The sequence below is a fragment of the Schistocerca gregaria genome, chromosome 8 (genome assembly GCF_023897955.1).
Source record: "Schistocerca gregaria isolate iqSchGreg1 chromosome 8, iqSchGreg1.2, whole genome shotgun sequence".
Lineage (NCBI taxonomy): Eukaryota > Metazoa > Arthropoda > Insecta > Orthoptera > Acrididae > Schistocerca > Schistocerca gregaria.
Genome location: NC_064927.1, coordinates 427,613,244 through 427,625,299, shown reverse-complemented (window position 1 = coordinate 427,625,299; position 12,056 = coordinate 427,613,244). Strand labels below are relative to the sequence as shown.

The 12,056-nt window shown below is 40.9% G+C and overlaps 1 protein-coding gene across 1 annotated transcript in view; it reads left to right on the top strand.

Annotated features, from left to right (window-relative positions):
- The window catches only part of LOC126284842 (dehydrogenase/reductase SDR family member 11-like), a 43,410-nt gene extending 31,585 nt beyond the window's left edge, over nt 1-11,825 (top strand). The window contains exons 5-6 of the mRNA XM_049984069.1: nt 11,258-11,404; nt 11,631-11,825. Coding sequence (XP_049840026.1) covers nt 11,258-11,404; nt 11,631-11,672 — 189 coding nt within the window. The 3' untranslated portion in view covers nt 11,673-11,825. The remainder of the gene's footprint in view (nt 1-11,257; nt 11,405-11,630) is intronic.
- Nucleotides 11,826-12,056: the final 231 nt, after the last annotated feature.

Genomic DNA, 12,056 nt, shown 5'->3' with positions numbered 1-12,056 from the left:
CTGGGAACATGTCCAGGTCTTTCTCTCTCTATAAAATTTTCATTACCTTCACATCCAAACTGACGATTACTTAGTGCCACAGATCGTGTCCTACCAATCAATACCTTGTTATAGTCAAGTTTCGCCGTACATTTTCTTTCTTCTCCTATTCTATTCAGCATGTATCATTTAGATACGTGATCTACCCATTTAGTCTTCAGCATTCTTCTGTAGCATCAAATTTCAAAAGTTTCTATTGTCCTCTTGTCTCAACTGCTCAATGAAAACAAGATCTCATGTGGTGTTGATGGAGTCTAACAGAATCTTGAAGTGTTGCTCTAATTTAATAAGTGGAGTCCTTAGTGATATATGCAATGCTTCGCTGGCACAGGGAATTTTTCCAGACAGATTGAAATATGCGATTGTCAAACCTCTTCATAAGAAAGGGGACAAGAGTGACTTAAATAATTGTAGATCAATCTCATTGCTGCCTTCATTTTCTAAAATATTCGAAAAAGTTACGTAGTCAAGAGTAGTCTCATATTTAAGTGAAAATAATCTACTCAGCATGTCACAGTTCGGATTCCGGAAGGGCTACTCGACTGAAAATGCTACCTACACATTTCCCCTTCAAATAGGCACAAGTCCTACATAACAAATTATCGCCAGTTGGCATTTTCTGTGATCTTTACTAGGCATTTGACTGTGTGGATCATGTCACACTCTCAGAAAAAGTCAGGTTTTATGGAATTGAAGGCTATACACGCACCTGGTTTGAATCATACTTAACTAACAGAAAGCAAAAAGTTGAGCTGAATATCACAAATAATGTTGGGAGGGTGGTAGATTCTAGTGAATGGGGAGTTACCACAAAGGGAGTCCCACAGGGTTCAATTTAGGGTCCTCTGATGTTCCTTATTCGTGCGAATGACCTCATTTAATGTTCAGCAAGCAGAACTAGTACTTTTGCATGTGACACGAGTGTTATAATATATCCTATTCCAGAAAAAGCAGCTGAAGATATTGTTAAGGATGCTTTTCAAAAAATTATTAAGTGGTTCTCAGAAAATGGACTCTCCCTTGATTTTGAGAAAAGTATATCCAGTTCTCTACACTGAATAGCGTCATACCGACAATTGATGTAGCATATGCACAGGGCTCAGTTATCAGGGTAGACTTCTCCAAATTTTTCGGTGTTCACATTGATGACAACTTGAACTGGAAGAAGCATATTGCTGAGCTTGTCAAACAGTTAAGTTTAGCTTCTCTCGCTCTTCTTATAATTGCTGGTCTTGGTAATTAACAGATCAGCCTCCTAACGTACTTTGCATATTTCCACTCAGTAATGTCTTATGGAATAGTTTTCTGGGGTAACTCACCACTTAGACATAAAGTATTGATTGCACAAAAGAGAGCAGTGAGAATAATTAGTGGTGTTCAACCCAAGGGCGTCATGTGAGCACCTATTCAAGGCGTCAGGTATTTTAACTGCACCATCAGAGTACATATATTCGCTAATGAAATTCACGAAGAACAGTGATGTTCATAAGTACAACACTAGAGGGAAAAATGACCTTTCCTGTCCGTTGTTGAAGCTGTCAGTTGCTCAAAAAGGAGTACATTATTCAGCAACAAAAATCTTAGATCATTTGCCCAATAACATAAAGTTGCAGGTAGCAAATTATGTATTACATCCAGCTTAAAATCATTTCTTTTGGACAACTCTTTCTATTCCATAGACGAGTTTCTGTTTCAGAATTGGTAAAAAAAATGTACCTCTAAATGTAGTTGCATGTGTAGAGCAAAACATTTCAGTAATTCATGTGTGTGTATATATATATACACTCCTGGAAATTGAAATAAGAACACCGTGAATTCATTGTCCCAGGAAGGGGAAACTTTATTGAGACATTCCTGGGGTCAGATACATCACATGATCACACTGACAGAACCACAGGCACATAGACACAGGCAACAGAGCATGCACAATGTCGGCACTAGTACAGTGTATATCCACCTTTCGCAGCAATGCAGGCTGCTATTCTCCCATGGAGACGATCGTAGAGATGCTGGATGTAGTCCTGTGGAACGGCTTGCCATGCCATTTCCACCTGGCGCCTCAGTTGGACCAGCGTTCGTGCTGGACGTGCAGACCGCGTGAGACGACACTTCATCCAGTCCCAAACATGCTCAATGGGGGACAGATCTGGAGATCTTGCTGGCCAGGGTAGTTGACTTACACCTTCTAGAGCACGTTGGGTGGCACGGGATACATGCGGATGTGCATTGTCCTGTTGGAACAGCAAGTTCCCTTGCCGGTCTAGGAATGGTAGAACGATGGGTTCGATGACGGTTTGGATGTACCGTGCACTATTCAGTGTCCCCTCGACGATCACCAGAGGTGTACAGCCAGTGTAGGAGATCGCTCCTCACACCATGATGCCCGGTGTTGGCCCTGTGTGCCTCGGTCGTATGCAGTCCTGATTGTGGCGCTCATCTGCACGGCGCCAAACACGCATACGACCATCATTGGCACCAAGGCAGAAGCGACTCTCATCGCTGAAGACGACACGTCTCCATTCGTCCCTCCATTCATGCCTGTCGCGACACCACTGGAAGCGGGCTGCACGATGTTGGGGCGTGAGCGGAAGACGGCCTAACGGTGTGCGGGACCGTAGCCCAGCTTCATGGAGACGGTTGCGAATGGTCCTCGCCGATACCCCAGGAGCAACAGTGTCCCTAATTTGCTGGGAAGTGGCGGTGCGGTCCCCTACGGTACTGCGTAGGATCCTACGGTCTTGGCGTGCATCCGTGCGTCGCTGCGGTCCGGTCCCAGGTCGACGGGCACGTGCACCTTCCGCCGACCACTGGCGACAACATCAATGAACTGTGGAGACCTCACGCCCCACGTGTTGAGCAATTCGGCGGTATGTCCACCCGGCCTCCCGCATGCCCACTACACGCCCTCGCTCAAAGTCCGTCAACTGCACATACGGTTCACGTCCACGCTGTCGCGGCATGCTACCAGTGTTAAAGACTGCGATGGAGCTCCGTATGCCACAGCAAACTGGCTGACACTGACGGCGGCGGTGCACAAATGCTGCGCAGCTAGCGCCATTCGACGGCCAACACCGAGGTTCCTGGTGTGTCCGCTGTGCCGCGCGTGTGATCATTGCTTGTACAGCCCTGTCGCAGTGTCCGGAGCAAGTATGGTGGGTCTGACACACCGGTGTCAATGTGTTCTTTTTTCCATTTCCAGGAGTGTATATCTTGTAATCTGACTTGTTCCACATCACATCGATAAAATAATCGTGAAAATGATCTGCAGAACATGACATAACTAAATTCAAATAATCTATCGCCCACCTTCTTTTCTTTGCAAGGCTACAGCCCTGACAAATACTTTTAGAAAAGACTTCCTAACAGTTAACTTTATATTCGATATTAACAAATTGTCCTTTGTCAGAAGGAGTGTCTTACAATTGACAATATGTATTTTATAGTCTTCCTTTGTCCAATACCAGTTATTCTGCTGTACAAATAGCAGCCCTCATCTACTACGTTTAGTGTCTCATTTCTTAATCTCTTTCGCTCAGCATCATCTGATTTAATTCCACTACATTCCATTAGTCCTGCTCTACTTTCGTTGATCTTCTCCTTATAGCGTCTATTCAAGACACTATCCATTCCATTCCATTACTTTTCCAAGTCCTTTGCCATCTCTGTCACAATCATAATGTTACTACCAAACGTGCCTGTACTTTAATCCTTTCATAGAGTTTTCTTTGATTTCCTTTACTACTTGCACAATGTATTAACTGAATAACATCGAGGATAAGCTATAATATTTTCTCACTCCGATCTCAACCACTGATTCCCTTTGATGACCTTCGACTCCTACAATTGCCGTCTGTTTTCTGTATAAGTTGCAAGTTAAATTTCGCCTCTGTATTTGACCCCGGCTGCCTTCAGAATTACGAAGACAGCGTTCCGCTCAATTTTTTCAAAATCTTTCTCTAAATCTGCTAAAACAGTTAACATAAGTTTGCTTTTCTTTAAACTACAGCCCAAGGCAAGCTATAGAGTCAACATCGCCACCACCCCAACATTTCTCTGGAATCGAAGTTGATCTTCCCCGAGGTCAAATTCTACCAGTTTCTTCATTCTTCTGTAAATAATTCGTTACAGTATTTTGCAGCCACGGCTTCTTAAAGCAATGATTGACACTATTCACACCTGTCAGCACCTACATTCTTTGGAACTGAAATTATCTTCTATACATTGTGACATAAAATAAAACATCTATCGTAACTTAATATATTAGAGCAGTCTCTTTACTGTTGCCTTTGGTTTATAAGGTGGTGGATAGTTTCAAATGCTGCAAATTCAGTTTGTTTATGTATTTTATTTACTTTCCGTGACCAGAACACTAGTCATTAAACATACATTAAAATCGAGTACAAATCAGCTGTAATAAAGTTTATAGTTTCAATATGTCTTGTTAAATAATCAGCTACTCAGGTAGCTTAGCAGTAAATCTAGCGGAGTGTAGCTTCTGCTGAAGTTTTGGCATGTCAGTAAGTGGTCGTTTATTTGGACATTCCCACAGCCACATAGGGTTCCCCATCGACGCAGCTGCATTGGGCACTGTTATACTTGCAATTTGAGACCCTGGTCTTCAGCCCATTGAGAGGCTTCCGGTTTCTGAAGGATTTGTTATTTCTAGCTGTAATTTCTTCTTTCAGCTCCAGGAGAGGACGGTTGCCTCCTTTCATAGCTGTAGTCTCTTTTTGGTGACCTTGTCTGTCTCTGAAGTGCAAACGAAACTCTTTCTCGAGCGGAGTCGCCTAGGCTGTTGTTCGTGCCCTTGCAGAGGGTGGCGATAAACTGTCACCTATTTCTTTCTCTCCACCTCGGCAGCTACTTGGTGCCATATACTGAAGAGAGCTGTCCTTCTGAGAGATAGACCTTCTATGTCGACGTGGGATACCTTGTAGTCAAATTTTAGGACAATGTCTGTTATCATCGTTAATAAAAATGTAACGCCTCATAGTTCCTGAGGAAGCTTAGCATGGCGTTATGTGGATGCTTTTTTCCGTGTAGTGTGGTGTGGTACGAGAGTATACCTTTATTTTCAGTCAGTTCACTGCTGTCGGTGGTGTAGATCGTAGGCCAATAGACAAAATTTAAAATTCATTTTCATTTCCACAAAGTCACAACTCCATTCAAACGACGTTCTTTATGTTCTGCTTAAAAGATAGCGTAGTCTTGAGGTACTTGCTTTAACTGATAACGAAAACGCCGATTCCCCGGTACTAACACAGTTATTGCTTATATTTTAAATAAAAATCATCAGTAATGGTGACCGAAGACTTACGGTAAAAGCAGTTTGCTCTTTCCTGCCAACGGCCTTGTCGAAGAGGGCGGAGAAGAGAACAGAGTTTCATGGCACACTCTTGCTCTTCTAAAAGGCGAAAGAATCAGTGGTGTTCATAGGATGGGGATGCAGAAGACAATGGAAACCACTTCAATAAGGACACTCAATATGTATCCGCAGGACATGTTGCCTGTTATTGAAAGAGTGTCATTATGATCTCTCCATTTACGAAATATTCTGAATTAGTCACTCATTCAGATCTCCTGGAGGACCTGCCGAGTGGAAGGTTAACTTGAGAAAAACTCTGAATAATCCACGAAAAGGTGGCGTTCTGCGAGTAGGAGCAGGGAACGTCAAAATTTTGATCGTGGCTGTGAAGCCAGAAAATCTAAAAATAGAAATGAATAGGCTACATGTACGAGGACGTGCTGAAAAATAAAGCCCCCGAATTTTTTGCGTGAAAACTCTGATAGCTCTTTAAATAAAATAAATATTATTAACATTCTAAATCGACCTTGTTCATGTCTACGTATTTGCAGCCCTCCGACGCCGGAGGTATCCGTATTGTAGCGTGTAACATGATTGTGTCTAACGTAACTACAATGGTGTCTGAGAAACAGCTTGCTGTAATAGAGTTTCTTTTTCAGCATGACAATGCCAAATCACACACAAACGCTACGATATCTACAAGAACCTGGCGCCTTGGGTCCAACGTCGTCGACCATCCTCCATGCAGCCCCGACTTGGCCCCAACCGATTTTCGTCTGTTTCCAGAACTTAAGTAACTCCTTCGAGGACTTTACTTTGAGAGTGATGGTGCGGTGCAAGCGGAGATGAGGCTGTGCCTCCTTCAATAAACTCAAATATTGTATAATAACGGCATCAGCAAACTGGTATATAGTTGAGAGAAATTTGTTCGTCACCAGGATGACCACGTTGAGAAATAAATATATATAAATGAATAATTAAGCCCCATAATGTTAATGACTTCCGTACTATGTAAAGCGTTTGAAGAGTTTTCACACAAAAAATTCGGGAGCATTACTTTAAAGCAATCCCTAATAGATGTATTGTGGGCCAGTGTAGTGAAATGGAAAGAAAATAAAGATTTCTGGTCAGATGTGTATAGTATAATATAAACAGCGTAAGAAAATTAAGTGTCTAGAGTATGATTCGTTATGAGAACCAAAGTATGGCAGAGTGAGTTAATTTCAACAGTTAAATGATAGGATTCTTCCCAGCAGAATCTACAGTAAACCGTCACCGGCAACGACAGTTCAGGTACACATTCCAACGTCAGAAGCAAAATATGACGAGATAGATAAGGCGTATGAGGAAGATATTGTGATGGTAATTCAGTGTATGTAGTGGGATGATAATCTAATAATGGTGGGGGATTAGAATGTGGGGGGATTAGAATGTGGTAGTACGGTAAATATTTAAAATAAAGCTACCAGATGATATGGGCTTGGCACTTGGAATGAGATGGGGCAAAAACTAATTGATTTCAGTAATAAATTTGTATTAGTAATAGCGAATATTCTGTTCAAGAATCAAAAGAGGAGGAAGTATGCTTACAAAAGGCTGGGAGATATGGTAAGATTTGAGTTAGATTAAGTCATAGTCAGGTAGTGATTCCGAAATCAGATATTGGATTTTAAGGTATAGCCAGGAGCATATCTAGACTCAAATCAGAATTTAATGGTGATGAAGCGTAGGTTGAACTTTAAGAGACTAGTCAGGAAGAATCAATGCGCAAGGAAGTGGGATACGGAAGTACTAAGGAATGAAGAGATACGCTTGACGTTCTCTAATGCTGCGTTAAGGAATACCTCAGTAGCCAGTTCAGTTGAAGAGGAATGGACGTCTCTAAAACGGGCAATCACAGAAATGGAAAAGAAACATAGGTAACAAGAGGGTAGCTGAGAAGAAACCATGGTAACAGAAGAAATGCTTGAGTTGATCGATGAAAGAAGAAAGTGCAGAAAAGTTCGGAAAAATTCTGCAATACAAGTCACTCAGGAATGAAGCAAACAGTAAGTTCAGGGAAACTAAGGCAAAATGGCTGGACAAAAGTGTGAAGAAATCGAAAAAGAGGTGCTTGTCGGAAGAACTGTCTCAGCGTATAGGAATTTCAAAACAGTCTTCAGTGAAATTAAAAGCAAGGTTGTTAACACTAAGTGTGCTACGGAAATCCCACTGTTAGCAGAGAGAGGATAGGTGAAAAGTGTACACTGGTGGCCTCTAATATGGCGGGGGGGAGAGGGGCAAAGAGGAAAGAGAAACAGGAGTCTTTATAAAAGAGACAGGGATTCAGTATTAGAATCAGAATTTAAGAGAGCTTCGGAAGACTTAATAACAAATAAGACAAAAGGAATAGATAATATTCCATCAGAATTTCTAAATCATTGGGGGAAGTGGCAACAAAATGGCTTTTCACGTCGGTGTGTAGAATATGTGGGCGTGGCGAAGTACCATCTGACTATCGGGAAAACATATTCCACACAATTCCAAAGATTGCAAGAACTGACAAGTGTGAGGGTTACGCACAATCTGCTTAACAGCTCATGCATCCAAGCTGCTGACAAAAATCGTATACAGAATAATGGAAAATAAAATTGAATAAGTGTTATATGACGATCAGTTTGTCTTTAGGAAAGGTAAAGAAACCAGAGAGGCAGTTCTGATGTCGCGGTTGATAATGGAAGCAAAATTAAAGGAAAATCAAGACACGTTCCCGGGAGTTGGTAACCTGGAAAAAGCTTTCGACAAATGGTGCAAGTTGTTCGACATTCTTAGAAAAACAGGGGTAAGCTATAGGGAGAGAGATTAACAGACAATATGTACAACAGCCAAGAGGAGATAATAAGAGTGGATGATCAAGAACGAAGGGCTCGGCTTGAAAAGGGCATAAGACAGGGTTGTAGTCTTTCGCCTCTGCTGTTCAATCTATACATTAAAGAAGCAATGACGGAAATAAAAGAAAGCTTCAGGAGTGGGATTTAAGTTCAAAGTGAAAGGATATCTATGATAAGACTCACTGGTGACATTGCCATCATCAAGGAAAGCGAAGAAGAATTACAGATTTTGTTGAACGGAATGAACACTCCAATACGTACAGAATGCGGAATGAGAGAAAATCGAAGAAAAACGAAAGTAATGAAGTTAAGGAATTCTGCTGCCTAGGCAGCAAACTAATCCTTGGGGGACGGAGCAAAGAGGACATAAAGGCACACTAGCATTGTCAAAAAGGGAACACGTGGACAAGAGAAGTCTACTAGTATCAAACATAGGCCCCAATCTGAGAAAGAAATTTCTGAGAATGTACGTTTGGAGCACATCATTATATGGCACTAAAACATGCACTGTAGAAAAACCGTAACAGAAGATCATTGAAGTAATTTGAGATGCGAAGCCACCGAAGAATGTTGAAAATTAGGTTGTTTGATAAGGTAAGGATTGTGGCGGTTCTCAGTGGAATCGGCGAAGAAAATGCGGAAACACTGACTAGAAGATGGGACGGGATGATAGTAAGAATCGTGGTACTAGAGGTAGCTGTAGACGGTAAAAACTGCAGAGGAAGACAGATCGACATTTTTCCAGAATAACTGAGGACTTGGTTGCAAGAACTACTCTGAGATGATAAGGTTAGCACAGGAGAGGAATTTGTGCGGGGCCTCATCAAAATAAAAGAGAACAGAAGTCTCTTTAGATAACACCTATTCTGAATTTCTGTTTACTGTAATCACGTTAGTAATATATTCCAAGTGACTTTTGTGAAATTGGTACGGATCTGTCATAAGGTCCATAGCGACTGACTCAATTATCGCTACACTGATGTGTTTCATACATTGTTTTATGTTTTTATCTCGAAAACAGTCTTTTGCCTTTCTGAATAATTTGGAGTGGATCGAGGCCATTTAACGACAATGGGCATCTTGTACTTTGTAGTTAGGTATTTGCCGCAGATTTGTGCGCTTTCTCATATTGAAGCACCCAACATATTTCTGGAGAGGCTTTTATAACTGGTAAAAGAATTGATAAAAATTGGAGCATATAATTTTATATATTCCAAGTTGATCACATTTATTCTGTATTTGCTTCATGTTGTGTTCTATTCCTTATCTCCGGTTGTTATTAGCGCAAAAGGCAGTGATGATGAAAGTATTTCTGAATTTTTTCCCATTCTATCTGAAGCTATTTCAAAATACGAATCGCTTGTGTATTTATTTAAATCATTTGTATTAGTACTGCTACGGCGATTTATTTATTCTGATCTAGTCCGCCTCCGTAGCGAAGCGGCAGCGTTACCGCCCACCACGCAGGGCGCCCGGGTTCGATTCCCGGCAGGGGACTAAGTGTTATGTGTCCGTCATCATTTTCATCATCATTGACTCGTAAGTCGCCGCTGTGGCGTCACTTAAAAAGGACTTGCAATACAGCGGCCGATCAACCCCAAATGTGGTCTCCCGGCCAAGAATTCAATACGATCTTTTTTTTCTGATCTGTATTTTGCTTCAGCTTCTTGTGGATAGAATCAATGTTTGTTTGCTATTTGTTCGATAGCAATCTTATTATTACTTTACACATCTCATTTTAAAACTTCTGGATTTAAAGAGTATTTATACACAGGCACTGAGGACAGACCTGATCGCAGCATCTTCACGAGAGTTTGTAAGTGTGGAGTTTGTGGCTATTTTGGTGCCTGTCGTAGTTGGTTTTCTATACTTCAGAGATGAGTGTGTTATTAAATACAAGTAATTAAGATTTCTATTTTCTTCTTATTCGACAAAGTAATCTATTTGTATCAGCCACAGGCCCTTATTTAACAAATTTATCAGGGTCAAATTGAAAAAATCGCAAAATAAGAGATTCAAAGTGACTGAGATGTCCTATGCAAGAATGCTGCGTGGTCTGAGAAGACAAAAAATGGGAAAGTTATCAACAGAATCTTCAAGAAAGGGAACATGAGGAAAACACTGGCACTGCAAAAATAAGGGACAGGACGATAGCACTTGTTTTAAGAATCACAGGAACAGCTTCGGTGGCACTAATGGAGCCACAGAGAGCAAAAGGTGAGCGGCAAGACAGAGACAGGAATATGTTAAACAAATAATTCAGGATGTCAGATACAATCCCTAGTCTGAGATGATGGTGTTGGTACACGAGAGGAAGTAGTTGTGGGTCGTATACAATCCTAGAACTTCAAGCAGTGGGACTCTCAAACCGTCTCACACAAAAGATTTTCTGAAACATTTCAAGTAGTAAAAGGGAACGAATACAGTTCTCTGGTAACTCAACTAGGTCCTACAGTGAGGGTGCAACGTTGACATATTACATCGATGTTCTGCTCACCCATTCTTTACTCACACTGCTGTGCATTTCGATCGCCTTATCATCATCATCCTCAGGTACATTTCTTTTTGTTTACTTGATGAATTTCGTTGGTGAGTCGCAGTTTGCGAGTTATTTGGCAGACGGCGTCCATACGAGCAGCTGGAGCTGCAAGTCTATAACCCAGCGAAATCTTTTGTTCAGGACTTTTTCCAATCTCCGATATTCTTCTGATCTTGTACTCTCACATATATCTGGTTTTTAAATTATTTATTCAATAATCTTTGAGGGACACTCTCGAAATTGGCTGGACGCCTATTTAAACCTGAAAAATTAACTGATTCCTTCACACTTGGTATTGAGGAAAAAGCTCACCATAAAGAGAGAACTGTATATTATTGCGGAGAATATACTATAGATTAATTTCTGTATGCTGCGTATCTCAAATAACATAGTTTTAAACAACCTACGAGAACTTTGTTATACGATTCAGAGCCAAAATTACTATTTGTATTCTGTTTTGGAACCCTTCTCTTTCTAATTTTATATTTTTCTTTTTCGTTATAGCAAGTATCTCCCGGATTGGTGAAGACAGAGTTCTTCAATACAACTAAACACTTGACACCTGAAATGTACAAGACAGCACCATATCTGGAACCAGAAGATATAGCGAATGCTGTCATCTACATGTTGTCCCAGCATCCGAGAGTACAGGTAAAGCTTATTTCGTTCTACATTTCCTGCGGACACAAACTAATCACAAAGGTTCATATATTCTACAAGCTATAGTTTGTCACATGATTTCTGTGCTACTCTTAGCTGCTATGCACTGAAAAATCCTAACTTTTATTGTGTTTCTTCCACGCTTTACCTCTCACTTCGTTTTGTCTCACCAGAAGAGTAGAGGAAAACATACGAACCGATGATTTTTTTGTTCCAGGTTCATGACATCCTAATCCACCCGACCTGTGATCCGTTCTAGATGGAATCCTTAGTGATGATGCACGGATAAACGCACGGCATCTACCCTTCACTGTGAATTGCGGGTCATGCGTTTGTTTCTGTTGTATCTCATAATCAACTGAATTGTTAAGAAGTTACAAAGTCATCTTTAAAAATAAATTATCCAATTAGAGTTTTCTGCTTTTATTTGTTTGATTACTACTTATTCGTTTGTTTACTCTTGTCACAATGGCTACTTGAGGCCTCTCACGCATCGTGTCAAATACATTATAATTTACGGTCCAGGTCTGCATAACCTTGCTTTTAAGTTACCATTGAAGATAATATACGACAGAAAAAAACTTGCTTTCTACTGATTGAATGTTTCGCAATGACATGAACTTGAGTACATATCTTTTTGCAG